Source organism: Bombina bombina, chromosome 6 (genome assembly GCF_027579735.1).
Source record: "Bombina bombina isolate aBomBom1 chromosome 6, aBomBom1.pri, whole genome shotgun sequence".
Classification (NCBI taxonomy): domain Eukaryota; kingdom Metazoa; phylum Chordata; class Amphibia; order Anura; family Bombinatoridae; genus Bombina; species Bombina bombina.
Genome location: NC_069504.1, coordinates 1040353600 through 1040380128, shown reverse-complemented (window position 1 = coordinate 1040380128; position 26529 = coordinate 1040353600). Strand labels below are relative to the sequence as shown.

The 26529-nt window shown below is 37.1% G+C and overlaps 1 protein-coding gene across 2 annotated transcripts in view; it reads right to left on the bottom strand.

Annotated features, from left to right (window-relative positions):
- LOC128664104 (hepatitis A virus cellular receptor 1 homolog) overlaps positions 1-26529 on the bottom strand; it is a 168120-nt gene that overhangs the window by 140821 nt on the left and 770 nt on the right. For both annotated transcript variants that reach the window (XM_053718793.1, XM_053718794.1), the window contains exon 2: positions 2097-2432. In XM_053718793.1, the coding sequence (XP_053574768.1) occupies positions 2097-2432 (336 nt within the window). The remainder of the gene's footprint in view (positions 1-2096; positions 2433-26529) is intronic.

Below are 26529 nucleotides of genomic sequence, written 5' to 3'. Positions count from 1 at the left end.
ATGTATATGAGAGAGGCATGGAGATTGTTAAAGGATGGGGTTACAGTTAGGTTTATTTTTATTTTTTGAGGTGCTTTTTTTTTAGATTAGGTTTTTTTAATTTTATTTAGGTAGCAAAAGAGCTGAATGAGAATTACAAAAGTAGTGGCGCTTACCAACTCCACGGTGTAGTAGAGGCAGCGTGTCTTCAGCTAGTATACATTGCAACTATTGCTGATAGTCATCAGATAGGGACCCCAATGGACAACATCATAGTCAAGACGCTAAACCAAAACAGGAAATACAGGAATGCCTTTGGCATCACCTGATCACTGAGGTGTATGATGGAAACAAACTTGCACACATTTTTTTTACAGGTAAAAGAGCTGATTTCTTTTGGGCAATGCCCCGCAAAAGTCCCTTTTAAGGACTATTTGTAGTTTAGTTTAGGCTAGGTTTTTTATTTTGGTTGGGGCTTTTTTATTTTGATAGGGCTATTAGATTAGGTGTAATTAGTTTCAATATCTGATAAAAAAAAATATTTTGTGTAATTTAGTGTTTTGTTTTTTTTGTAATTTAGGTAATTGCATTTAATTTATGTAATTGATTTAATTGTAGTGTAAGGTTAGGTGTTAGTGTAAGACAGGTTAGGTTTTATTTTACAGGTAAATGTATTTATTTTAGCTAGGTAGTTAGTAAATAGTTAATAACTATTTACTAACTATTCTACCTAGTTAAAATAAATACAAACTTGCCTGTGAAATAAAAATAAAAGCTAAGCTAGATACAATGTAACTATTAGTTATATTGTAGCTAGATTAGGGTTTATTTTATAGGTAAGTATTTAGTTTTAAATAGGAATTATTTAGTTATTAATAGTAGGTTTTATTTAGATTTATTTTAATTATATTTAAGTTAGGGAATGTTAGGGTTAGGGTACTTAGGTTTAGGGGTTAATAACTTTAGTATAGTGGCGGCGACGTTGGGTGCGGCAGATTAGGGGTTAATAAATGTAGGTAGGTGGCGGAAATGTTAGGGGCGGCAGATTAGGGGTTAATAATATTTAACTTGTGTTTGTGATGCGGGAGTGCGGCGGTTTAGGGGTTAATATGTTTATTATAGTGGTGGCGATGTCCGGAGCGGCAGATTAGGGGTTAATAACATTATGTAGGTGTCGGCGATGTCGGGGGAGGCAGATTAGGGGTTAATAAGTGTAAGATTAGGGGTGTTTAGACTCGGGGGTTCATGTTAGGGTGTTAGGTGTAAACATAAATTTTTTTTCCCCCTAGGAATCAATGGGGCTGCATTACGGAGCTTTACACTGCTTTTTTGCAGGTGCTAGGCTTTTTTCAGCCATCTCTCCCCATTGATGTCTATTGGGAAATAATGCACGAGCACGTAAAACCAGCTCACCGCGGCTTTAAGCAGTGCTGGTATTGGAGTGCGGTATGGAGCTCAATTTTGCTCTACGCTCACTTCTTGCCTGTTAACGCCGGGTTTTTATAAACCTGTAATACCAACGCTGTAGGGAAGTGAGCGGTGACAATAACGTGCAAATTAGTACCGCACCCCTCATAACGCAAAACTTGTAATCTAGTCGAATGTCTTTTGTTCACTAACAATGGAGATCACAGACATAAGGAATACATATGTGTTCCATGACAGTTTCATGGGAATTCCATGGGAGTAACTTGTATTTTAATAGGGAAACTTCTCCGTAAATTTCTAATTTTAAAAGGACTGTCCAACATGTTATATACACATTTTCAAATATTGACGGATGCACGGATTGTGAGACTGGCGAGGCCAAAAGGCTTTTTCTCATGGGTCTGATGATCCTTTTAACATCAGGGCATTAGACATAAATGAAGCAAGCAAGGAACAAGCAAGTTCAGTTTATTATTTCAGAAGTTAAAGCAGATTGTAAACTAGTTTTACATGATCTAGATGCTGATGGGTTGTGTGCAAGACTTGGTAAGTAAAGATTGATTAAACCTGTATGCAAATGAAACTTAAACATTTGCTGTTAAAATCAGGCATAAACGTTTACAACTGCAATAGAATATAGAGCTGCATATTGTGAAGCCTTACTGATATAGAAGAGGATCTATACTTACTATCATGTATCTGCACCTCTATCTCCACCTTCTCATCATTGAATAGGCCCCAGATCTCAGCACGGCAGCAGTATGTTCCGGTATCATGTCTGGTCACATTGATAATTGTCAGGGACACATTCCCCTTTGCTATGTCTCCCTTTAGCTGGTATCTATCAGATTTTCTCTGGGTCACTTTGCTACCATCAGTCTCAACAATTACTTGGTTACAGTAACTGAATGGGCAGCTGCCTCGTCCCCAGCACATATTGGTGGTGCCTTGTTGTACTGAATATGTGCAGGATAAGTGCACAGTATCACCCACTGATCCTGAGACAGAAGTGGAATCTGAAAGTGCTGGAAACAGAGGAACAAAGAAAGAATTATAGCACTTATTTTAATTTAACAACACCCTTATTCATTAAACCTTATTATTCTGAAGTACAGTATTTTGCTGACATTTCTGCCTGCCTATCAGATCTTGCCTAAGCAAAACAACTCTTAAGTTAGCTCTATATTTTTTACATATATGATTTTATGTCATATTTCTTGTCAAGCTATTAAGTAATTCTTAGGCATTTATAATGCAGGCGCCAGTCAATACAATGTCAAAATGGTTTGCAGAATTTCTAAAGGGATTAAATGACCTATTTACTTGCATTGTGTGATCCCACTACCTAGATTCCTATTCTTTCCTTTATCGGTTAAAAGTAAGTTAAACAGTAAATAATGTTAGACATAAAGATGTATTCAAAGCAAAGAATAGTCTTAGAATAATATATTGATGCATTTTTACAGTTATATTAGTTGTTTAAATATGGAAAATATAAGTGTAAAGGTCTAGTTTCTATAAAGTAATGAGCATTGTCATGTTTGAACTAGTTTTCTACTTTTCTCTCTTTGTGCAAACAAAGCTGTGTGGAATCCCTTTTTGGGAACTGTCTTTTATTGCCTGTTTTATATCTGTCCCTAATTGTCTTTAGCAGGAGAAACAAATAAGGGGCGACTTAAAAGGAAAGTCTACTTGAAGATTTTTATTGCTTAAAAAGAAAGATAATCCCTTTATTACCCATTCCCCAGTTTTGCATAACCAACACGGTTATATTAATATACTTTTTACCTCTGTGATTATCTTGTATCTAGGCCTCTGCACACTGCCCCCTTATCTCAAATCTTTTAACAGACTTGTATTTTAGCCAATCAGTGCCCTCTTCTAAGTAACTCAATGGGCGTGAGCACAATGTTCTCTATATGGCACACATGAACTAATGGCCTATAGCTGTGAAAAACTGTAAAAATGCACTAAGACAAGAAGAGGCATTATATATATATATATATATATATATATATATATATATATATCAAAATATTATTGAGCAATTATACTTTTTTATTGGACTAACTATTCATTTATAAGTTGACAAGCTTTCGGAAGAATTCCTTCCTTTCTCATGTCTGAAGCAATACTGACCAATTCAATGGAATTTACAGATTATATCTTAAAAAACAGGATAGCTGAAAAGAACAAAAAGTGTTTTAGGGGTCTGAGTACAGGGAGAGGAGGGGGTGTCATAAAAATCATGAGGGGTACTTAGCTGACAGAGGCAGACAGTGTCCAGTGTAGAAGAACAGACAGCGGAAATAACATAATTTATGTAAGAACTTACCTGATAAATTCATTTCTTTCATATTAGCAAGAGTCCATGAGCTAGTGACGTATGGGATATACATTCCTACCAGGAGGGGCAAAGTTTCCCAAACCTCAAAATGCCTATAAATACACCCCTCACCACACCCACAAATCAGTTTAACGAATAGCCAAGAAGTGGGGTGATAAGAAAAAAGTGCGAAAGCATATAAAAATAAGGAATTGGAATAATTGTGCTTTATACAAAAAAATCAAAACCACCACAAAAAAGGGTGGGCCTCATGGACTCTTGCTAATATGAAAGAAATGAATTTATCAGGTAAGTTCTTACATAAATTATGTTTTCTTTCATGTAATTAGCAAGAGTCCATGAGCTAGTGACGTATGGGATAATGACTACCCAAGATGTGGATCTTTCCACGCAAGAGTCACTAGAGAGGGAGGGATAAAATAAAGACAGCCAATTCCTGCTGAAAATAATCCACACCCAAAATAAAGTTTAATGAAAACATAAGCAGAAGATTCAAACTGAAACCGCTGCCTGAAGTACTTTTCTACCAAAAACTGCTTCAGAAGAAGAAAACACATCAAAATGGTAGAATTTAGTAAAAGTATGCAAAGAAGACCAAGTTGCTGCTTTGCAAATCTGATCAACCGAAGCTTCATTCCTAAACGCCCAGGAAGTAGAAACTGACCTAGTAGAATGAGCTGTAATCCTTTGAGGTGGAGTTTTACCCGACTCAACATAGGCATGATGAATTAAAGATCTCAACCAAGATGCCAAAGAAATGGCAGAAGCTTTCTGGCCTTTTCTAGAACCGGAAAAGATAACAAATAGACTAGAAGTCTTTCGGAAAGACTTAGTAGCTTCAACATAATATTTCAAAGCTCTAACAACATCCAAAGAATGCAACGATTTCTCCTTAGAATTCTTAGGATTAGGACATAATGAAGGAACCACAATTTCTCTACTAATGTTGTTGGAATTCACAACCTTAGGTAAAAATTCAAAAGAAGTTCGCAACACCGCCTTATCCTGATGAAAAATCAGAAAAGGAGACACACAAGAAAGAGCAGATAATTCAGAGACTCTTCTGGCAGAAGAGATCGCCAAAAGGAACAAAACTTTCCAAGAAAGTAATTTAATGTCCAATGAATGCATGGGTTCAAAAGGAGGAGCCTGAAGAGCCCCCAGAAATAAAAATTCAAACTCCAAGGAGGAGAAATTGACTTAATGACAGGTTTTATACGAACCAAAGCTTGTACAAAACAATGAATATCAGGAAGATTAGCAATCTTTCTGTGAAAAAGAACAGAAAGAGTAGAGATTTGTCCTTTCAAGGAACTTGCGGACAAACCTTTATCTAAACCATCCTGAAGAAACTGTAAAATTCTCGGAATTCTAAAAGAATGCCAAGAAAAATGATGAGAAAGACACCAAGAAATATAAGTCTTCCAGACTCTATAATATATTTCTCTAGATACAGATTTACGAGCCTGTAACATAGTATTAATCACAGAGTCAGAGAAACCTCTTTGACTAAGAATCAAGCGTTCAATCTCCATACCTTTAAATTTAAGGATTTGAGATCCTGATGGAAAAAAGGACCTTGCGACAGAAGGTCTGGTCTTAACGGAAGAGTCCACGGTTGGCAAGAGGCCATCCGGACAAGATCCGCATACCAAAACCTGTGAGGCCATGCCGGAGCTACCAGCAGAACAAACGAGCATTCCTTTAGAATCTTGGAGATTACTCTTGGAAGAAGAACTAGAGGCGGAAAGATATAGGCAGGATGATACTTCCAAGGAAGTGATAATGCATCCACTGCCTCCGCCTGAGGATCCCGGGATCTGGACAGATACCTGGGAAGTTTCTTGTTTAGATGAGACGCCATCAGATCTATTTCTGGAAGTTCCCACATTTGAACAATCTGAAGAAAAACCTCTGGGTGAAGAGACCATTCGCCCGGATGCAACGTTTGGCGACTGAGATAATCCGCTTCCCAGTTGTCTATACCTGGGATGTGAACCGCAGAGATTAGACAGGAGCTGGATTCCGCCCAAACCAGAATTCGAGATACTTCTTTCATAGCCAGAGGACTGTGAGTCCCTCCTTGATGATTGATGTATGCCACAGTTGTGACATTGTCTGTCTGAAAACAAATGAACGATTCTCTCTTCAGAAGAGGCCAAGACTGAAGAGCTCTGAAAATTGCACGGAGTTCCAAAATATTGATCGGTAATCTCACCTCCTGAGATTCCCAAACTCCTTGTGCCGTCAGAGATCCCCACACAGCTCCCCAACCTGTAAGACTTGCATCTGTTGAAATTACAGTCCAGGTCGGAAGAACAAAAGAAGCCCCCTGAATTAAACGATGGTGATCTGTCCACCACGTCAGAGAGTGTCGTACAATCGGTTTTAAAGATATTAATTGAGATATCTTTGTGTAATCCCTGCACCATTGATTCAGCATACAGAGCTGAAGAGGTCGCATGTGAAAACGAGCAAAGGGGATCGCGTCCGATGCAGCAGTCATAAGACCTAGAATTTCCATGCATAAGGCTACCGAAGGGAATGATAGTGACTGAAGGTTTCGACAAGCTGAAATCAATTTTAGACGTCTCTTGTCTGTCAAAGACAGAGTCATGGACACTGAATCTATCTGGAAACCCAGAAAGGTTACCCTTGTCTGAGGAATCAATGAACTTTTTAGTGAATTGATCCTCCAACCATAATCTTGAAGAAACAACACAAGTCGATTCGTATGAGATTCTGCTAAATGTAAAGACTGAGCAAGTACCAAGATATCGTCCAAATAAGGAAATACCACAATACCCTGTTCTCTGATTACAGACAGAAGGGCACCGAGAACCTTTGTAAAAATTCTTGGAGCTGTAGCTAGGCCAAACGGCAGAGCCACAAATTGGTAATGCTTGTCCAGGAAAGAGAATCTCAGGAACTGATAGTGATCTGGATGAATCGGAATATGCAGATATGCATCCTGTAAATCTATTGTGGACATATAATGCCCTTGCTGAACAAAAGGCAAGATAGTCCTTACAGTTACCATTTTGAATGTTGGTATCCTTACATAACGATTCAATATTTTTAGATCCAGAACTGGTCTGAAGGAATTCTCCTTCTTTGGTACAATGAAGAGATTCGAATAAAACCCCAGCCCCTGTTCCAGAACTGGAACTGGCATTATTACTCCAGCCAACTCTAGATCTGAAACACATTTCAGAAATGCTTGAGCTTTCACTGGATTTACTGGGACACGGGAAAGAAAAAATCTCTTTGCAGGAGGTCTTATCTTGAAACCAATTTTGTACCCTTCTGAAACGATGTTCTGAATCCAAAGATTGTGAACAGAATTGATCCAAATTTCTTTGAAAAAACGTAACCTGCCCCCTACCAGCTGAGCTGGAATGAGGGCCGCACCTTCATGTGGACTTAGAAGCCGGCTTTGCTTTTCTAGAAGGCTTAGATTTATTCCAGACTGGAGATGGTTTCCAAACTGAAACTGCTCCTGAGGATGAAGGATCAGGCTTTTGTTCTTTGTTGAAACGAAAGGAACGAAAACGATTATTAGCCCTGTTTTTACCCTTAGATTTTTTATCCTGTGGTAAAAAAGTTCCTTTCCCACCAGTAACAGTTGAGATAATAGAATCCAACTGAGAACCAAATAATTTGTTACCCTGGAAAGAAAGGGAAAGTAGAGTTGATTTAGAAGACATATCAGCATTCCAAGTTTTAAGCCATAAAGCTCTTCTAGCTAAAATAGCTAGAGACATAAACCTGACATCAACTCTGATAATATCAAAAATGGCATCACAGATAAAATTATTAGCATGTTGAAGAAGAATAATAATATTATGAGAATCATGATCTGTTACTTGTTGCGCTAAAGTTTCCAACCAAAAAGTTGAAGCTGCAGCAACATCAGCCAATGATATAGCAGGTCTAAGAAGATTACCTGAACACAGATAAGCTTTTCTTAGAAAGGATTCAATTTTCCTATCTAAAGGATCTTTAAACGAAGTACCATCTGCCGTAGGAATAGTAGTACGTTTAGCAAGGGTAGAAATAGCCCCATCAACTTTAGGGATTTTGTCCCAAAATTCTAATCTGTCAGACGGCACAGGATATAATTGCTTAAAACGTTTAGAAGGAGTAAATGAATTACCCAAATTATTCCACTCTCTGGAAATTACTTCAGAAATAGCACCAGGAACAGGAAAAACTTCTGAAATAACCACAGGAGATTTAAAGACCTTATCTAAACGTCTAGATTTAGTATCAAGAGGACCAGAATCCTCAATTTCTAAAGCAATTAGTACTTCTTTAAGTAAAGAACGAATAAATTCCATTTTAAATAAATATGAAGATTTATCAGTATCAACCTCTGAGACAGAATCCTCTGAGCCAGAAGAGTCATTAGAATCAGAATGATGATGTTCATTTAAAAATTCATCTGCATAAAGAGAAGTTTTAAAAGATTTTTTATGTTTACTAGAAGGAGGAATAACAGACATAGCCTTCTTGATGGATTCACAAACAAAATCTCTTATGTTATCAGGAACACTCTGAACATTAGATGTTGAAGGAACTGCAACAGGTAATGGTACTTTACTAAAGGAAATATTATCTGCATTTACAAGTTTGTCATGACAATTAATACAAACAACAGCTGGAGAAACAGCTACCAAAAGTTTACAGCAGATACACTTAGCTTTGGTAGTTCCAGCATCAGACAGCGATTTTCCTGAAGTATCTTCTGACTCAGATGCAACGTGAGACATCTTGCAATATGTAAGAGAAAAAACAACATATAAAGCAAAATTGATCAAATTCCTTAAATGACAGTTTCAGGAATGGGAAAAAATGCCAAGGAACAAGCTTCTAGCAACCAGAAGCAATGAGAAATGAGACTTTAAATAATGTGGAGACAAAAACGACGCCCATATTTTTTTATTTTTTTTTTAGCGCCAAATAAGACGCCCACATTATTTGGCGCCTAAATGCTTTTGGCGCCAAAAATGACGCCACATCCGGAACGCCGACATTTTTGGCGCAAAAGAACGTCAAAAAATGACGCAACTTCCGGCGACACGTATGACGCCGGAAACAGAAAAGATTTTTTGCGCCAAAAAAGTCTGCGCCAAGAATGACGCAATAAAATGAAGCATTTTCAGCCCCCGCGAGCCTAACAGCCCACAGGGAAAAAAAGTCAAATTTTTTAAGGTAAGAAAAATGATTGATTCAAATGCATTATCCCAAATATGAAACTGACTGTCTGAAAAATAAGGAATGTTGAACATCCTGAGTCAAGGCAAATAAATGTTTGAATACACATATTTAGAACTTTAATAAAAAAGTGCCCAACCATAGCTTAGAGTGTCACAGAAAATAAGACTTACTTACCCCAGGACACTCATCTACATGTTTGTAGAAAGCCAAACCAGTACTGAAACGAAAATCAGCAGAGGTAATGGTATATATATAAGAGTATATCGTCGATCTGAAAAGGGAGGTAAGAGATGAATCTCTATGACCGATAACAGAGAACCTATGAAATAGACCCCGTAGAAGGAGATCATTGTATTCAAACAGGCAATACTCTCCTCACATCCCTCTGACATTCACTGCACGCTGAGAGGAAAACCGGGCTCCAACTTGCTGCGGAGCGCATATCAATGTAGAATCTAGCACAAACTTACTTCACCACCTCCATAGGAGGCAAAGTTTGTAAAACTGATTTGTGGGTGTGGTGAGGGGTGTATTTATAGGCATTTTGAGGTTTGGGAAACTTTGCCCCTCCTGGTAGGAATGTATATCCCATACGTCACTAGCTCATGGACTCTTGCTAATTACATGAAAGAAATATAGTTTTACATAGAGCATATACGGACATGAAGATATATATCAACATGGAATCAATAAGTATAAAGATGTGAAATTAGGTATACAGGGGGAGTATAAAATAGTAAAAAAAGAAGAAAGAAAAAAAAAAAGGGAATAATAATAATGGCAAAAGTGTGGACATAGGCTTACCAGTGTACCTATGTATAACGAGTGTGCAATATACAATGTAATTGGCTATATGAAAGTACATTACAACATTTTTTGATAATGTGTAATATATATATATATATATATAGATATATATATATATATGTATTTATGAATAAATAGAACATATTCTTCTATGTGAAGAACAGTGGAATGTGAAATAATCAGATTTTTACACACTTTTTTTCTCCATTGACTTATATTAGGGAATATGTTATCACGTGCTTAATATTCTAATTTGGCTTTTTGTGCACATCTGGTTAGCGCAAGATCGATAACTTATTACTTTCAACTTCTAATGCAAGCACAACCCAACACGTGCAAAAAGTTTACTTCTAGCGCAGTATGGGCCAGATTACAATTGGAGCGATATTTGGGTTTCACTGTGTAATGCGAGTGCACGATAATGTGCAATGGTATTACAAGTTTTCAGCAATGCGAACACAACCTCACGTTTGCATTGCTGGGAAGCATTGTGCTCATGAGAGCGCAATTCCATAGGCTTCTATGGGATCCTCATTCTGATGCCGTCATACATGGTATCAGAACTTGTACAGCACAGGAGGTAAGTAGTGCAGAGATGACTAGTAGAGTTAAATATATATGTATATGATTATATACCTATATATCTATGAGTTACTATGTGTATATACACATATTAACACATACATTTATATGTATATAAGCATATACATATATATTTACTGGGAACACACAGTTCCTATTGACTGCAATGTAAAGGCACCCCATTCCCACCAACTTTAGCCCCAAAATACTGTCTCGTGCAGTAATTTTATAAAAAAATAAAGATGCTGCCATCTTTATTTTTTAATAAAATACACTAGACAGTATTTTGGGGGCATTTGGGGCATATTTGTAAAATTAACCAGAGGTCTGACCTGTGGGTTAATTATATAAGCGCTAATTGCTACCGCAAGTTCACGGTAGCAATAACCAGTCACTATGGCTAATTATCGCACGGGATAATTTAGTGCTCCACTTGTATTCTAGCCCTTAGTGCACGATCAAAAGCGCTAAATAGCCCTTCACTCGTAATCTGGCCCATTATATTACAATCTCATACACAAATAAACACGGGTAAAATTCTGGAGAAGAAAACAGCCTGAGTCGCATTTATTAAGTTGAAACAAACCTCAGGCATAACTTTTTGCAAATGATATAATAAACTCAAGTGGCGGCAGTTGTGCTCTAATACTACTATCCAATGCCTAGCTGGTCGGGGGCCCAGACATGCTGGCACAGAGCGGAGCCTAGCTTCAACGCCCCCTGGGCAGAGGACTTCAATTTCTGAGCTATTCAGCAAACTGTATACTCAAGGGAGAGTACCCAGACCTGGGGATGTAGCTCCCCCCCTGTGAATGGCCCTCACCCCTCTCTGCCTTCCATCTGGGCCATGAGGAACCACCCAGGCAATGCGAAAAAACATCAAAACTCCAAATCTTAAAGAGACATTAAACCCAATTTTTTTCTTTCATGATTTAGAAACGAGATGCAATTTTAAACAACTTTCTAATTTACTTCTATTATCTAATTTGCTTCATTTTCTTGATATATTTTGCTGAAAAGCATATCTAGATAGGCTCAGTAGCTGCTGATTGGTGGCTGCACATAGATGCCTCGTGTAATTGGCTCACTCATGTGCATTGCTATTTCTTCAACAAAGGATATCTAAAGAATTAAAAATTAAATAATAGAAGTAAATTGGAATGTTGTTAAAAATTGTATTATCTACCTGAATCATAAAAGAAAAATGTTGGGTTTAGTGTCCCTTTAAGGACCAAGACCAGCGAGTAATTCAGCATGTTGGGACCTGTGGAGTGGCAAATACCATCTCACTGACAACAACTAGCATCCTTATGGGAGTCATGACCGATTGCCAACCACCAGGGAGAGAGAACGGACAGCTTCTGATCCAGTGGGAAGAAGAGGCTGAAGAGATGCTCACATCACCTTTTAACCCAAGGGTAAGTCCCCTCTCTCACAATTGCAACACACACTCACACATTGCTCCTAATGTCATTAACCCTTAGGAGCATTTCAGACAAAGAAACACTAATGTTACCACATCACTAAGAAGAGCAGGTGAGTTTTTTGTTTGCCTTCTCCTAAAACCAACATAAAAAGTCAACAACAAGCAAGATTTATCATAGGTTTTATCATTGGTAGCATGAGTGGTTCTAGAAATGAACTATTGCCATCAGTGTTACTATCTTAATTAAAGGGACAGGAAACCCAAAATTGTTCTTTCATGATTCAGGTAGTGCAAACAAATCTTTAAAACGTTTCCAATTTGCTTTTATTATAAAATGTACTTTGTTCTCATGTTATTCTTTGTTGTGGAGAATACAGAGGTAGGTAGCATTCACATGGCTGAAGAACTATATGGCAGCAGTTTTTCAAGAAAGCTTTTGAATACTAAATAGAAGCAGTGGTTTTTCCAATATACATCATTGTTAAAAGCATTCTTACAAAACTACTGCCATATAGTACCCCGGACATGTGCATGCTCCTGAGCCTACCTACCTGCTTTTGAACAAAGGATACTAAAAGAACAAAGCACAAATGAAAATATAATTTAATTGGTAAAAGGAAAAATGTACATTTCATATCCCTTTGATGATGTGCCAAAAGGTTTTCCATGCTTCATGTAGTTGGTCTCATTTTATTTATGGATCCAAACAAGCAGTAGGTTATTTGCTTCATAAATCAGAGCATTTTTAGATATTGAGACGTGATCACACTAGTATGTTATACACTAAATGCCAATTTATGTCACAGTAACAGACTGCATTGCTTTCACTATCAAAACGGGAAACTTTTTCTTTTGATATTTTACTTTTTATGATAAGATGAAGGCAGAAGTAAGTTGTGTTCATTTAATATACAATTGAGAGATAAGATAGTACAATTTACATCATATATATGAATGAGGACTAACTAAACGTGTTACAATAGTTTTATCACAATAAAAGTTATACTTAAGTGATTTATTTTGATTCTAAGCTGTCAGTGACACCCCTCATTAGCTTTAAAACAAAACAAGTTTTGCTAGTTTTTTATTCAGTACAGGATTATGCAATTAACAAAACACCTTTTTATATGTCCATGTTAATGTCACTTTAAGCTGCACTGTATGAATGTCCATTAAATTGTTATTGAAACAAATGTAATATTGTTAACTGTGTGCTAGATATCTTCCAGCAATTTCTAGCTTTTTTCTTGTATTGGTATTATATCCTTTAGTGTAGCTGACGCTGACCACATCTCTGACACACGTTAGCTGACCACATCTCTGACTCACGTTATCAGGGTTTAAAGGAAGTTGACTTCTCACAGATAATTGGCTTCAATTGAAAGCTGACACATCTTTTCAATTACACGTGCAGATTTTCAATTTACTTGGAATTATGCTTCATTCTTCTTGGTATTCTTTGTTGAAGGAGCAGCAATGCACTAATGGGAGCTAGCTAAACACATTGATAAGCCAATGACAAGAGACATCTGTAGCCACCAATCAGCAGCTAGTTCCCAGCTCTTGAGCCCACCTAGTTATGTTTTTCATCAAAGGATACCAAGAGAACAAAGCAAATTAGATAATAGAAGTAAATTGGGAAATTGTTAAGAATTGTATGTTCTGTCTGAATCATGAAGGAAAAATGTCGGGATTCATGTCCCTTTAAAAGAAAAAATGAAGTATTAATAGATTCATATTTTCTGACAATACAGATCCATATGGGTCAAGCTATGCATGTGAGCCAGAAAATGTTCTAAAATACTAATACCCTAGCGCTCCCTACAGGACAAACCTACAATCAATATTAAAGTTCCGTTCAAAAACCTAAAAATATTAAACGTGTTACAAATACAAATTATGACTTTTACACAAAAAGGGGACAATTTGCTTAATTAGGGCTATTAGATAAGGTGTAATTGTTTTTATTTTTGATAATTTTGTTTATTTCTTTGTAATCTTAGTATTTTTTATTTTTCGTGATTTTAGTGTTAATTATTTTTGGTTAAGTTAGAATTTTTAAATTTTTCTTAGGATTTTTTTTTTTTAAATGTGTAATTTAGATATTTTAATTGGTAGTATTTTTTATTTTATTAGATTAGTTAGGTTAATTTATAGTTTAATGTTAGGTTTTTATTAATTTCACAAGTAAGTTTTTATTTATTTAAATAGAGTTATATTGCAATTTTAATTTAAAGTTAGGGGTGTGTTAGGTTTAGGGGTTAATAGTTAATAACTTTATTGAATAGTCGCGATGTGGGTGGGCAGCAGATTAGGAGTTAATAGGTTTAATATAGTGTTTGCGATGTGGGAGGGCAGCAGTTTAAGGGTTAATAGGTTGTTTATGAGTGTTAGTGTACTTTGTAACATTTTAGTTATGAGTTTGTGAAACATTTTTGTTACACAAAATCCATAACTACTGGTCTCAGATGGCGGTATGGATCGTGTCGGTAAAGGCTGTAACGCAGACATTTTAGCCTGAACGCACAACCTGTAATACTGGCGCTATAGAAATCCCAGACAAAAACATATTTTTTTTTGAGTGCGGGATTAACGTTGCGTTACAGGCTAAAATGATTGCGGTACGGCTGTGCCGACACGACTCCCAATAGTGCGTTCCTGCTTTTATGCTGAAATTGCTATTATCTTTGTGTTAAAAGCCGCAACGCAAAACTTATAATCTAGGTGTCTGCTGATTGAATGATAACCTAGGAATGATTGCCGTAATAAGTTACCTGTGTCCTAGGAACGATTGTCGTAATAAGTTACCTGTGTCCTAGGAACGATTGCCGTAATGAGTTACCTGTGTCCTAGGAACGATTGTCGTAATAAGTTACCTGTGTCCTAGGAACGATTGCTGTAATAAGTTACCTGTGTCCTAGGAACAATTGCCATAATAAGTTACCTGTGGCCTAGGAACAATTGCCATAATAAGTTACCTGTGTCCTAGGAACAATTGCCGTAATGAGTTACCTGTGTCCTAGGAACAATTGCCGTAATGAGTTACCTGTGTCCTAGGAACAATTGCTGTAATGAGTTACCTGTGGCCTAGGAACAATTGCCGTAATGAGTTACCTGTGGCCTAGGAATGATTGCTGTAATAAATTACCTGTGTCCTAGGAACAATTGCCATAATAAGTTACCTGTGGCCTAGGAACAATTGCCGTAATGAGTTACCTGTGTCCTAGGAACAATTGCCGTAATGAGTTACCTGTGTCCTAGGAACAATTGCCATAATAAGTTACCTGTGTCCTAGGAACAATTGCCGTAATGAGTTACCTGTGGCCTAGGAACGATTGCCGTAATGAGTTACCTGTGTCCTAGGAACAATTGCCATAATAAGTTACCTGTGTCCTAGGAACAATTGCTGTAATGAGTTACCTGTGTCCTAGGAACAATTGCCGTAATGAGTTACCTGTGTCCTAGGAACAATTGCTGTAATGAGTTACCTGTGGCCTAGGAACAATTGCCGTAATGAGTTACCTGTGGCCTAGGAATGATTGCTGTAATGAGTTACCTGTGTCCTAGGAACAATTGCCGTAATGAGTTACCTGTGTCCTAGGAACAATTGCCGTAATGAGTTACCTGTGTCCTAGGAACAATTGCTGTAATGAGTTACCTGTGGCCTAGGAACAATTGCCGTAATGAGTTACCTGTGGCCTAGGAATGATTGCTGTAATGAGTTACCTGTGTCCTAGGAACAATTGCCGTAATGAGTTACCTGTGTCCTAGGAACGATTGCTGTAATGAGTTACCTGTGTCCTAGGAACGATTGCTGTAATAAGTTACCTGTGTCCTAGGAACGATTGCCGTAATGAGTTACCTGTGTCCTAGGAACGATTGCCGTAATGAGTTACCTGTGTCCTAGGAATGATTGCCGTAATAAGTTACCTGTGTCCTAGGAACAATTGCCGTAATAAGTTACCTGTGTCCTAGGAATGATTGCCGTAATAAGTTACCTGTGTCCTAGGAACAATTGCCGTAATAAGTTACCTGTGTCCTAGGAATGATTGCCATAATAAGTTACCTGTGTCCTAGGAACAATTGCCGTAATAAGTTACCTGTGTCCTAGGAACAATTGCCGTAATGAGTTACCTGTGTCCTAGGAACAATTGCCGTAATGAGTTACCTGTGTCCTAGGAATGATTGCCGTAATGAGTTACCTGTGTCCTAGGAATGATTGCCGTAATGAGTTACCTGTGTCCTAGGAACGATTGCTGTAATGAGTTACCTGTGTCCTAGGAACGATTGCCGTAATGAGTTACCTGTGTCCTAGGAATGATTGCTGTAATAAATTACCTGTGTCCTAGGAACTATTGTTGTAATGATTTATCTGTGTCCTAGGAACTATTGCTGTAATAAATTACCTGTGTCCTAAGAACGATTGCCGTAGTGCAGCAGAAGACCTGAAGATTGTACTGCATCAGGACCCCAGCAATCCCTCAGCAAAGAAGACATAATGCACCAACGAAAGGAAAAAGGATGATCATACAGGACATTGAAGGTTCAGATGAAGAAAATAAAGACAAAATCCTCAACTCTGTCAAAGAAACTGGTATGGCAATGGAAGGAGAGACTGCAGTTGAGCTGACAGAAATGGGGAATGCACAGAAAAAGTTTTCTCCTAAGAAGAACTGTCATACGAGAAAAGCATGTTCCTCTCCCAAACACAGTAAAACAGGCACTCAGAAGAAGCTAAAGTTGGAGGGGGCGCATGTACTAGATATGGACCAGAAAATATGAAAAAAATTATTTATACCACAAAGGTGTAAATATACATACAATGTAGTTCAATTAAAGTCCCAAAATGAGTTCAGATAACTACTCCCAAAATGAATGTCTCCACAAGGGATCAGGGAAAATGGTGATGGCTGCCTCCTCTTCACAGATAAAACCAGGTACAATGTAGAATGATAAAAAGAACAAAGGGGTGCGTCATGTGTGGATCCACCAGACAGATTAAAAAGAGTGATATTCACAATCAGCCAAATGGGTTCTTACATTTTGTTAGAGCACCCTTATGTGCAATATATCAGTCTGCTTTTACCAGCACATAGGTGTGCTTGATTAAAATGCGAGTACCCATTTGGCATTTTTTACTTCTTTGCCATATTATTTTGGTTGATCTGCACATGTAGTGCTTTCCTTACATTTTCAGAATATTTTCAACTGGGAAATCCAGAGTGGGTGATCTGATATGCCCCTAAGTATGTCAATCCGTATCTACAAGCACATAAGGGTGCTCTAACAAAATGTGAGTACCCATTTGGCTGATTGTGAATATCCCTTTTTCATCTGTCTGGTGGATCTACACATGAGGTGCCCCTTTGTTCTTTTTATCATAAAACAGGCACTCAGAATGGGCTACAGAAAAGCTACAATCACGGAGACCAGGCAAAGAAAGAATCTAAAGAGTATGGGAACCATGAACCTACAGCAGAGTCTGGAGCTGAGATCAGACACAAGGATGTGAGCGGGGAAGTCAGACCATGACTAGTGAACCTCCCTCTGGCAGCAAGATTAAAAGCAGAAGGAAACCAGCCCATTAAGAATGGGCAGTTTGGAGAGGCTGCCATTAAATACTCTGAGGCTATAGAAAGCATAAATAACACGCTGCAGAACTGGGGGTCCTGTATTCAAACCGAGCAGCATGCCACCTCAAGGATAGGGACTCCAGAGAGTGCATTGAAGATTGTAACCAGTCTCTGGAACTCCAACCATTCTCAATTAAACCTCTTTTGTGTCGAGCAATGGCAAATGAGTCTCTTGAGCGATACAGACAAGCATATGTGGACAATAAAACTGTACTGCAAATAGACAGTGGGGTTCAGGTAGCACATGACAGTATCAACAGAATTACAAGAACATTAATGGATCAAGATGGGACCACATGGAGAGAAAAACTACCCCCAATTCCAGTGGTACCAGTGTCTATTCAGTTAGAGCATCAGGAGAGGATGTCTGTTGCTTCAAGCAATGTCCAATCAGTCAACGCCAACAAAAATAAATCACCACAAAATGTTACTGGTGAAACAGCCCTGGAAACATTTTTGTCTCTTAAAAAAGAAAGGGAATGACTATGTGCAGAAAGGTCAATACAGCGAGACAGTGTACTGAATGCCTGAAGATAAATTCTGAAGAATGTGCCTTGTACACTAATCGAGCCCTGTGTTACTTGAAACTCAGCCAGTATGAAAAAGCCAGACAGGACTGTGAATGTGCACTGCAGAGGGAAGCATCTAACATCAAAGCCCTATACCGACGGGCACAGGCCTACCGAGGATTAGAGAATTACCAGGCCTGTGCTACTGATCTACAGAAAGTTATATCTATTGATCCAACTATTTCCAAAGCCAAGAAACAACTAGATGAAATTACACCTTTATTTTCTGCTGGCCATTAAAAGCAAAGAAAGAAGATTCTGATAGAGGAGGAGGATGAAGATGAGAAAATGAACAAATATTCAGAAGCCAACCACATCAAGAACTCCAGTTGCAAAACCAACCAATGCATATGAGTTCAGACAGTTAATAAATGAGATAATAGCAGACCAGGATCTGGCTACCTGTGCTGAGCTTTTAGCCATTACTGACCCAAAAGACCTGCCAGCGTTTCTGAGCAACAAGTTAGAAGGAGACATTCTTCTGCTGATTGTACAGTCATTAAAACACGGCCTCCTTGATAAAGATCCACTACTGTCATACAGACACCTCTCAAACCTGAGCAAAGCAGAACGGTTTAAGATGTTTCTTATGCTTCTCAGCAATAATGAGAAAAGTGAAATTCTGAGTATTTTTGAGTCTCTTTCTGAAAAACAAATTGACGGCCTTGACTCGGATAACGATTATTCCATCTCTTATTTTTAAATTATCTCAGATTATACATTCTACTTATTGTTTTTAACTTGTATTTCCTATTCTACCTGTGCTCACTACTCGGATTGCACCATGCACCTATTTGTATTACATTGATAATTTGTATAACATTGACACATTATTTTTCTGCACTCATATTCTTTACATTTTTCATACAACTGATCTGTTGTTCACTTTTTGATTTGCACTATGCACTTATTTGTACTATGCTGACAAATTATGGCCAGCACTCTAGAACCTTTAGTATGTAAATCACTGCTTTTGCCATATTACACTTATATTGCACATATTTATGCATTTTAAATTTTTGATGTATTATCCACATATACAACATACAAATGTTTAAGTATTGATACTACATATGTTACAATGTATGTATTTACACCTACGTTATTCCATCTTATAACTATCATTGTACTAGATTTTGCACCATATACTATTTATTTGTAATGTCTGGGTTAGATTTTTTTTTTTGTAATTACATTTCGTTGCCCTTGTTTTTAACTTGTGCAATGACAATAAAAGGAATCTTATCTTATCTTATATGGAACCTGACAAAGGATTATGAACTTTAAAATGAACATATATTGCACAGCTTCCTTGATGAGTTAGAGAAGATTAAACTATGCAGTTTTGAATAGATGAGTCCAGAGTTTAAAAAAATAAGCATGAATGTTTAAATGTTATTTAAATGTAGAGGTTTTATATTAAGTGTAAATCATATGAAAGTGTTTCTTTACCATCAAAAACAGTTGTTTACAGTTTTTGTTATTTGTTCTTTTTTTGGTAAATGTTCATGTGCAGAATAAACACACTTTTTCTTTTTAAAAAATATATATAAAAAAAATAAAAAATGAACGATTATCGTAATAAGCTACCTGTGCCCTAGGAACAATTGTTGTAATGAGTTACCTGTGTCCTAGGAACGATTGTCATAATGAGTTACCTGTATCCTATGGACAATTGCTGTAATAAGTTACCTGTTTCCTAGGAACACATATGGCACGCATTTGACAACAAGAACTACAGAATAACCTTGTGTGAAAACCATATAAATAGTATGTACAGTGCCTTCCATATGTATTCAGCTGTTCTTGGACATTTAGAATTTGTAGTTTTACAGTTAGGAATTACAATTGGAATTTACGGGATTTATAGCATTTGATTTTCACAACATATCTAACACTTTAAATATACATTTTTATTGTAACATAAAATTTATTTTAAAAAAAAAAAAGTGTTCCTTCTCTGATTAATGTAAAATGATTGTGTTTTATTCTTTCAGTTTTTCCATTTTTATCACCCAACCCTATTGGTGCTTCACCAAAACTTTATTCCATACTTGTTTAGATATCTCTGGGGTCTTCATGGTATTTTTTTTAGAAATGCTCTAAAACAAACTCTAGGGTCTTCTATAAACAGGTGTATTGATTCTGAGATCAATTGACACTTTAATTGCACACAGCTGGACTCATTTCAGCTTATAATGTGACCTCTGAATGGGCTGGTTGCACCAGAGACTATTTACAGGGTCTCACAGTAATGAGGGTGAATACATTTGCAATCAACAAAATAATCTTTTTTTATTTTCTGTTGTTATTGTTCTTCTACGGCAGGGTTCAGCAGCCATGGGCCCCCAGATGTTTTGGAACAACATTTCCCATGATGCTGAGACACTTTTTAGGCTGTTTGAGCATCATGGGAAATGTAGTTCCAAAACATCTGAGGGCCCAAGGTTCCTGACCCCTGTTCTACGGTAAGACATTTTTGCACCCTCAAAATATGCTCTTTAATTCAAATGCTACTAATCCTAATAAAAACTATTTTAATTCCAGGTTGTAAAGCTACAAAATGAGGAAACATCTAACGGGGCTGAATACTTAAGTCATGCATGCTATTGTACATGCAAAAACAGCTTGAGCTGCTCAAGTGTGATGTCTGACTAGCTGCTATCGATAGCAACAGGATTGTTACTATGAGATGCTTCAGTTTTGCCACTATTAATAGTGTCTTGTAGACATGAGCATTTGTTTAGTTACAAATGCATATTCATAACGAAAATACAGATTCAGGTGGCCCTCGGTTTACGCAGGTTCAATTTGCGCCGTTTCAGAATGTGACTGCTATTGAAAATCTTTGGAAAGCAATGCACTAATTAAAATAGCCAGTAGGTGGAGCTGTCCGCTTGTTTTGCAGCAAAGTTATGCAACTTAATAGACTGTGTACACAGAGCAGACATTAGCTATCGAGCAACAAGATCTAACAGCCACTTCCCTATTATCTTCCTGTCCAGCTGCTTGAGGTGAGGGTGCCTAACTGCTTATTGATCACTGCAGATTGAAATGCATAGAATAGGTGCAGACCCAATATTATATAACATGCTAACAATGCAGAGAACTGTTTGCAGAAAAATGCAAGTAAAAAAAATGTTTTTGTTCATTAAACTTAGTTTGATGATGATGCAGTCTGTTGTGTGATTATATAATTAGGTGCTGTTAGCAAATGTTTTTGTTCATTAAACTTAGTTTGATGATGATACAATCTATATTATTAGGTTTATAATGCTGTTTAGCATTTAAAGTCTTCATTTCAAAGCTTTAAAAATAATGTATTAGGTGTTACTTATAACAATTTTGAGAGGGGCCTGAAACCTAACTCCCTCACTTCCCATTGACTTACATTATAAACTGGGTTTCAATTTACAACGGTTTCGATTTACAACCATTCCTCCTGGAACCTAACCCCGGCGTAAACTGAGGGCTACCTGTATTTGTTTCGTTTTCATGAAATGAATATCAGAATGAATGCAAAAATGAATTGAAAGAAAACAAACACATACTAATAAAATTCATTAGTATACATTTGTTTCCTTTAAATTAGCTTTAAAAGGTGAAATACTTATCTATAGTTCTCTGTGAACCTGCACTAATCCCGACCCTTAATTACACGGCGGATCTCAGAGACTGCACTAAAGAAGAAGGTATTTAGCGCAGGCTCTGGGTTCTACCGTGCTACGCCTCCTATTATACTTTTTACCTGCATTAAAGGGACAGTAAATTCAAAACTAAACTTTCATGATTCAGATAGGGCATGCAATTTTAAACAACTTTCCTATTTACTTTTATCATCAAATTTGCTTTGTTCCCTTGGTGGTATTTTTGAAAAGCTAAACCTAGCTGGGCTCAAACTGATTTCTAAACAGTTGAAATCACAAGGTAATCACAGAGGTAAAAAGTATATTAATATAACTGTGTTGGTTATGCAAAAACAGGGAATGGGTAATAAAGGGATTATCTATCTTTTTAAATTAGAAAAATTTTGGTGTAGACTGTCCCTTTAAAGGAACATTTACTTTAGTTTTAATGAAAACAAATGTAAATGTTACCAAATATTCAGTTTAAAACTAAACGAATACCGAATAGTATGATGCGGGAATCCAGACGTGGAGCCGTTGCTCAGTGTGCCTAGCGGGATATGGCTGCACCTCACTGACGAGGCCCACACTAGGCCGAAACGTAAGTCTGGGGTTTTTCCGTTTCTCTCGTTCATAGAGGGATTGCCTGGTATTTTGGTTCTGGACTGTACTGTTAAGTCAGGATCAGACTGATATGCTACAGGAAAGTTCTTCTCTGTGAAAGGCACATATTGAGCAAAAAGAGGCTGCTTCTAGGGTGGTAATTAGCCATAGAACAAGCTATTATGCTATTATTCGTTCCCAGGTTGAGCACTTCTCTCTTTTTATTGATGCGAATACCGAATAGTGCAGCAAACAAATGTTCGTTCCGAATGATTTGTCCAAAATAAATTATTCTAGTGTCTTGCATAGGTTCTAACACTACTTTTGAGTTGTTCATGGTCTCTGGCCTATGTTGGCTATATATAAACACAAAACTATATTTATTGTGAATCAGCTTAGGGTACCATGCTAGATTAAATAAAGTTTATTTGCCCTACAAGTTGCTACTCCAATGTATGATGGTCTGCAAGGCCCATCCTTGTATGCACAACATACAGTTTTACATTGGAAGCAAGGCAGCTCAGTAAATACAATTCTCTGTATTTCTCTTAAAGGATAAACAAAACAAATGCAGTAAAACATAGTATTTAGTGCTATTCTCTTAAGACTGAGCATGTTGAATTGTATGTTTAGCAGTGCATTTAGGAATACACAGTTGTCAGCAAGTGATTTCTTTCAGGTCTGGGCTGAATGTGTTAAACTTCTGTCATTTCCGCCACAGAGGAACTGAGGACTTGTGTTTTAGCATTGCCATTAAAATGCTATCAAGCTTGATAAAATGATATTTATCATGAGTAAAATAACATCAAATATAGGTTATTATGTTACTTTTTAAAATTCTTTTGAAATTATATTTCTAATATGTTTTTCACTGTGTGTAGCTGCCAAATTGCTAGCACACCCTTAATGAAGGTTATGGGGCACATATGTTTATTTGGTTATTTAAAGGGATAGAAAAATCAAAATTAAAATGTGCATAAGTCTATTTAAATTTGAAATAAAATGATTTTTACAATAAACTTTCAATAGCAAAAATGCTGCTAGTATAAGTTATTACTATTTTTCTGCAGCATACGCACATATCCTGTGAGGATTTGTCACCAGTATTAGAACTCAGTGCCTGCTCAGATTGCTGGGAGCGGTGTGTATTGATTCTGTGAAGATGTAATAAGTGTCATACAAGCAGCCACTGACTCTCTGAGCAGACATTGTGTTTGAATACTGGTGCATGGGCCCTCACAGGATATGTGCATATGCTACTGAAAACAGTTATAACTTGTGCTATTTGACTATACTTATAATATAAATCTACAGCTTTACATGACCTTTTTAGATTATTCCATTATACTATTTTTTTGTGTTTGTTTTAACTAAATACAAACTGCATATCTACCACGTCAGTAAAATGAAGAACTAGAATTGCAAAACTTATTCAGATATAGCAGTATCAGTATTTAGCTTTAGTGCAGCTGTGTCAGTTCTGCTTTTTTTTTATAACAGCAAAGCTTAACGTCAATCAACAGTGTGGGAATACTATATAAGAAACATATAAGGGCTAGATCACACTCCAGCTTTAAAGGGACAGGAACCCCAACATTTTATTTCATGATTTGGATACAACTTACAATTTTAAACAACTTTCTAATGTACTTATATTATCAAATGTGCTTCATTCTCTTGTTATCCTTTGCTGAAGGAACACATCTCGGTAGCCAATCACAAGAGACAAATGCGTGCAGGCACCAATCATCAGCTAGCTCCCACCAGTGTGGGATATGTGCGTATTATTTTTCAAGAAAATGAAGCACATTTAAAAATAGAAGTGAATTTAAAAATGTCTCAAAAATTAATGTTCTATCGGAATCATGCAAGTTTAATTTTGTCTTTCCTATCCCTTTAAATTTAAATAATTTGTTGCTGTTATTGGGGATAAGGTCGCCATTGCCAACCAGCCGGTATTTGACCAACAAGGCCGGAATTTTTAAGGTTGAGTTAAATGTAGAAAATAAAGAACAGATATATAAATAAAGGCCCTATCATGGTGAAACGTCTTCTAATTGTGTTGGAATCTAATTATAAATACGTTATAATATAAAATCTGTCCTAGCAGATTTATTGCCTGAGTTATGCTGTATAATTATTTATGCAAATGTTTGCTAATGAGCATGGCTGGTTGTAGAACCTCCAAAAATAACAGCTGCCCTGAATTTGCAAGGTAGTGATTTTTTATATGGCCAGTGCTTTACAAAGGTAAAATAGGGAAAATTGGACTTTTGTTTGAAAAATAAAAATAAATAAATATAGAAATAAGTTGTAGTAGATGAGGATCCCTGGCATTACCCTCTTGAATAGTTTTTTGGCCCCATAAAAAAGCAGAACTAAGATTGTGTGCCATACTTTTTTGGCCTCAGAAAAAGGGAGAGCCCTCTGGTGTGGAAAACAGCAAACAGAAGGTGCCTAACTACCTCACCTTTGCCACTGGATATTTTTTAGAAACTGTATTACTATTTGTGTGTTTAAAATGTATGTGTCCCTTAAATGGACATGAAACCCAAAACATTTCTTTCATGACTCAAATAGACAGTGTGATTTTAAACAACTTTGCCATTTACTTAGATTTTCAAATTTGTTTCATTCTCTTGGTATTCTTTGCTAAAGAAACTGCAATGCACTACTGGGAGCTGGCTGAACACATCTGGTGAGCCAATGACAAGAAGCCTTTGTGTTCAGCCACCATTCAGCAGCTAGCTCTGAGTAATTCATTGCAGCTCCTAAGCGTACCTCGGTATGCTTATCAACAAAGGATACAAACAGAATTAAAGGGACATGATACCCAAATATTGAATAACTTGAAAGTGATGCAGCATATCTGTAAAACTCTGACTAGAAAATATCACCTGAACATCTCTATGTAAAAAAGAAAGATTTTTTATCTCAAATGTCCTAAGTATTCACACCCCATTGTAAAGGACTTTAAGCAGAAAATCAGTATACTTGTCCCGGGACCTGCAAGGGAGCGTGCCTCGTGCACACTCATGTTATTTCCTATTCAGTTTAAGGAAGTTTACTATGAAATTTCATGAGAGTTAAGTGAAATCTCATGAGATCACAATAAAACAGTTCATGACCTCAGCACTGCTGATGCTGATTGACTGCTGTTCATTTCTTTCTTTTTTTTTTTTCTTTTTTTTTTTTACCTGCAGCTGGGCAGTAAATGAAAGATAACTTTTTACACAGCACTTACTCTGGTGAGCTGAGGAAATTGTGAGGTAAAATGTCTTCCTTTTTTACATAGAGATATTCAGGCGGTATGTTCCTCTTTTTTACAGTTATGCTGCATCACTTTCAAGCGATTTAGCATATGAGTATTATGTCCCTTTAAGAAAATTAGATAACAGAAGTAAATTGGAAGTATGTTTAAATCACATGCTCTGTCTGAATCATGAAAGAATAATGTTGGTTTCGTGTCCCTTTAAGGTTGCTAAAATATTAATCTGTGGTCCACATGTATAAGGAAGTTGTCCACCACTGGTCTAGTTCAAGTGTGACCAAAATGTTGACTGTGATCAGTAGATCGGACCAGTAGATTACAAGACAGTTTTGTGATTTTCCATTTCCCTCTCCGCCAGTAATGATAGCATGGGCTCAAGTTACAAGAAATATAAAAACATTTTTTGCACAAGTGTATTCTTCACAACTACAGAAGCATCACAAAAAGGAACATTTAGCGCACCAATATTAGTCCCTGTGTTACACAAATTCAATGTGCAAGCTCATTTTGTTTTATGCTTAGAACATGCATAGGTAGACTACACCAACAAACGTCACAAAAAATGAGACCACACCTCATGCAAGTAAGGACACCTTTTGTCTATATTGTCTATAATACCCCTATTCAAAGTGCATAAAGAGACGCTAAATATAATATACTCATTTAACATCTCCAAGCCCTGATAACACTCAAAATTACTGGAACAAAATAAGTTAAATGGGGCACATTTATTAGTACTGTATAGACTACAACCGCCTTTTTGCCTTGTGACACCTCAGGTTAATAAGACTCTAGCAGGCCCATTTATCAAGCTCCGTATGGAGCTTGAAGGGCCGTGTTTCGGGCGAGTCTTCAGACTCGCCAGAAACACAAGTTATGAAGCAGCGGTCTAAAGACCGCTGCTTCATAACCCTGTCCACCTGCTCTGAGCAGGCGGACAGGAATCGCCTGAAATCAACCCGATCGAATACAATCGGGTTGATTGACACCTCCCTGTGATTGGCCACGAGTCAGCAGGGGGCGGCGTTGCACCAGCAG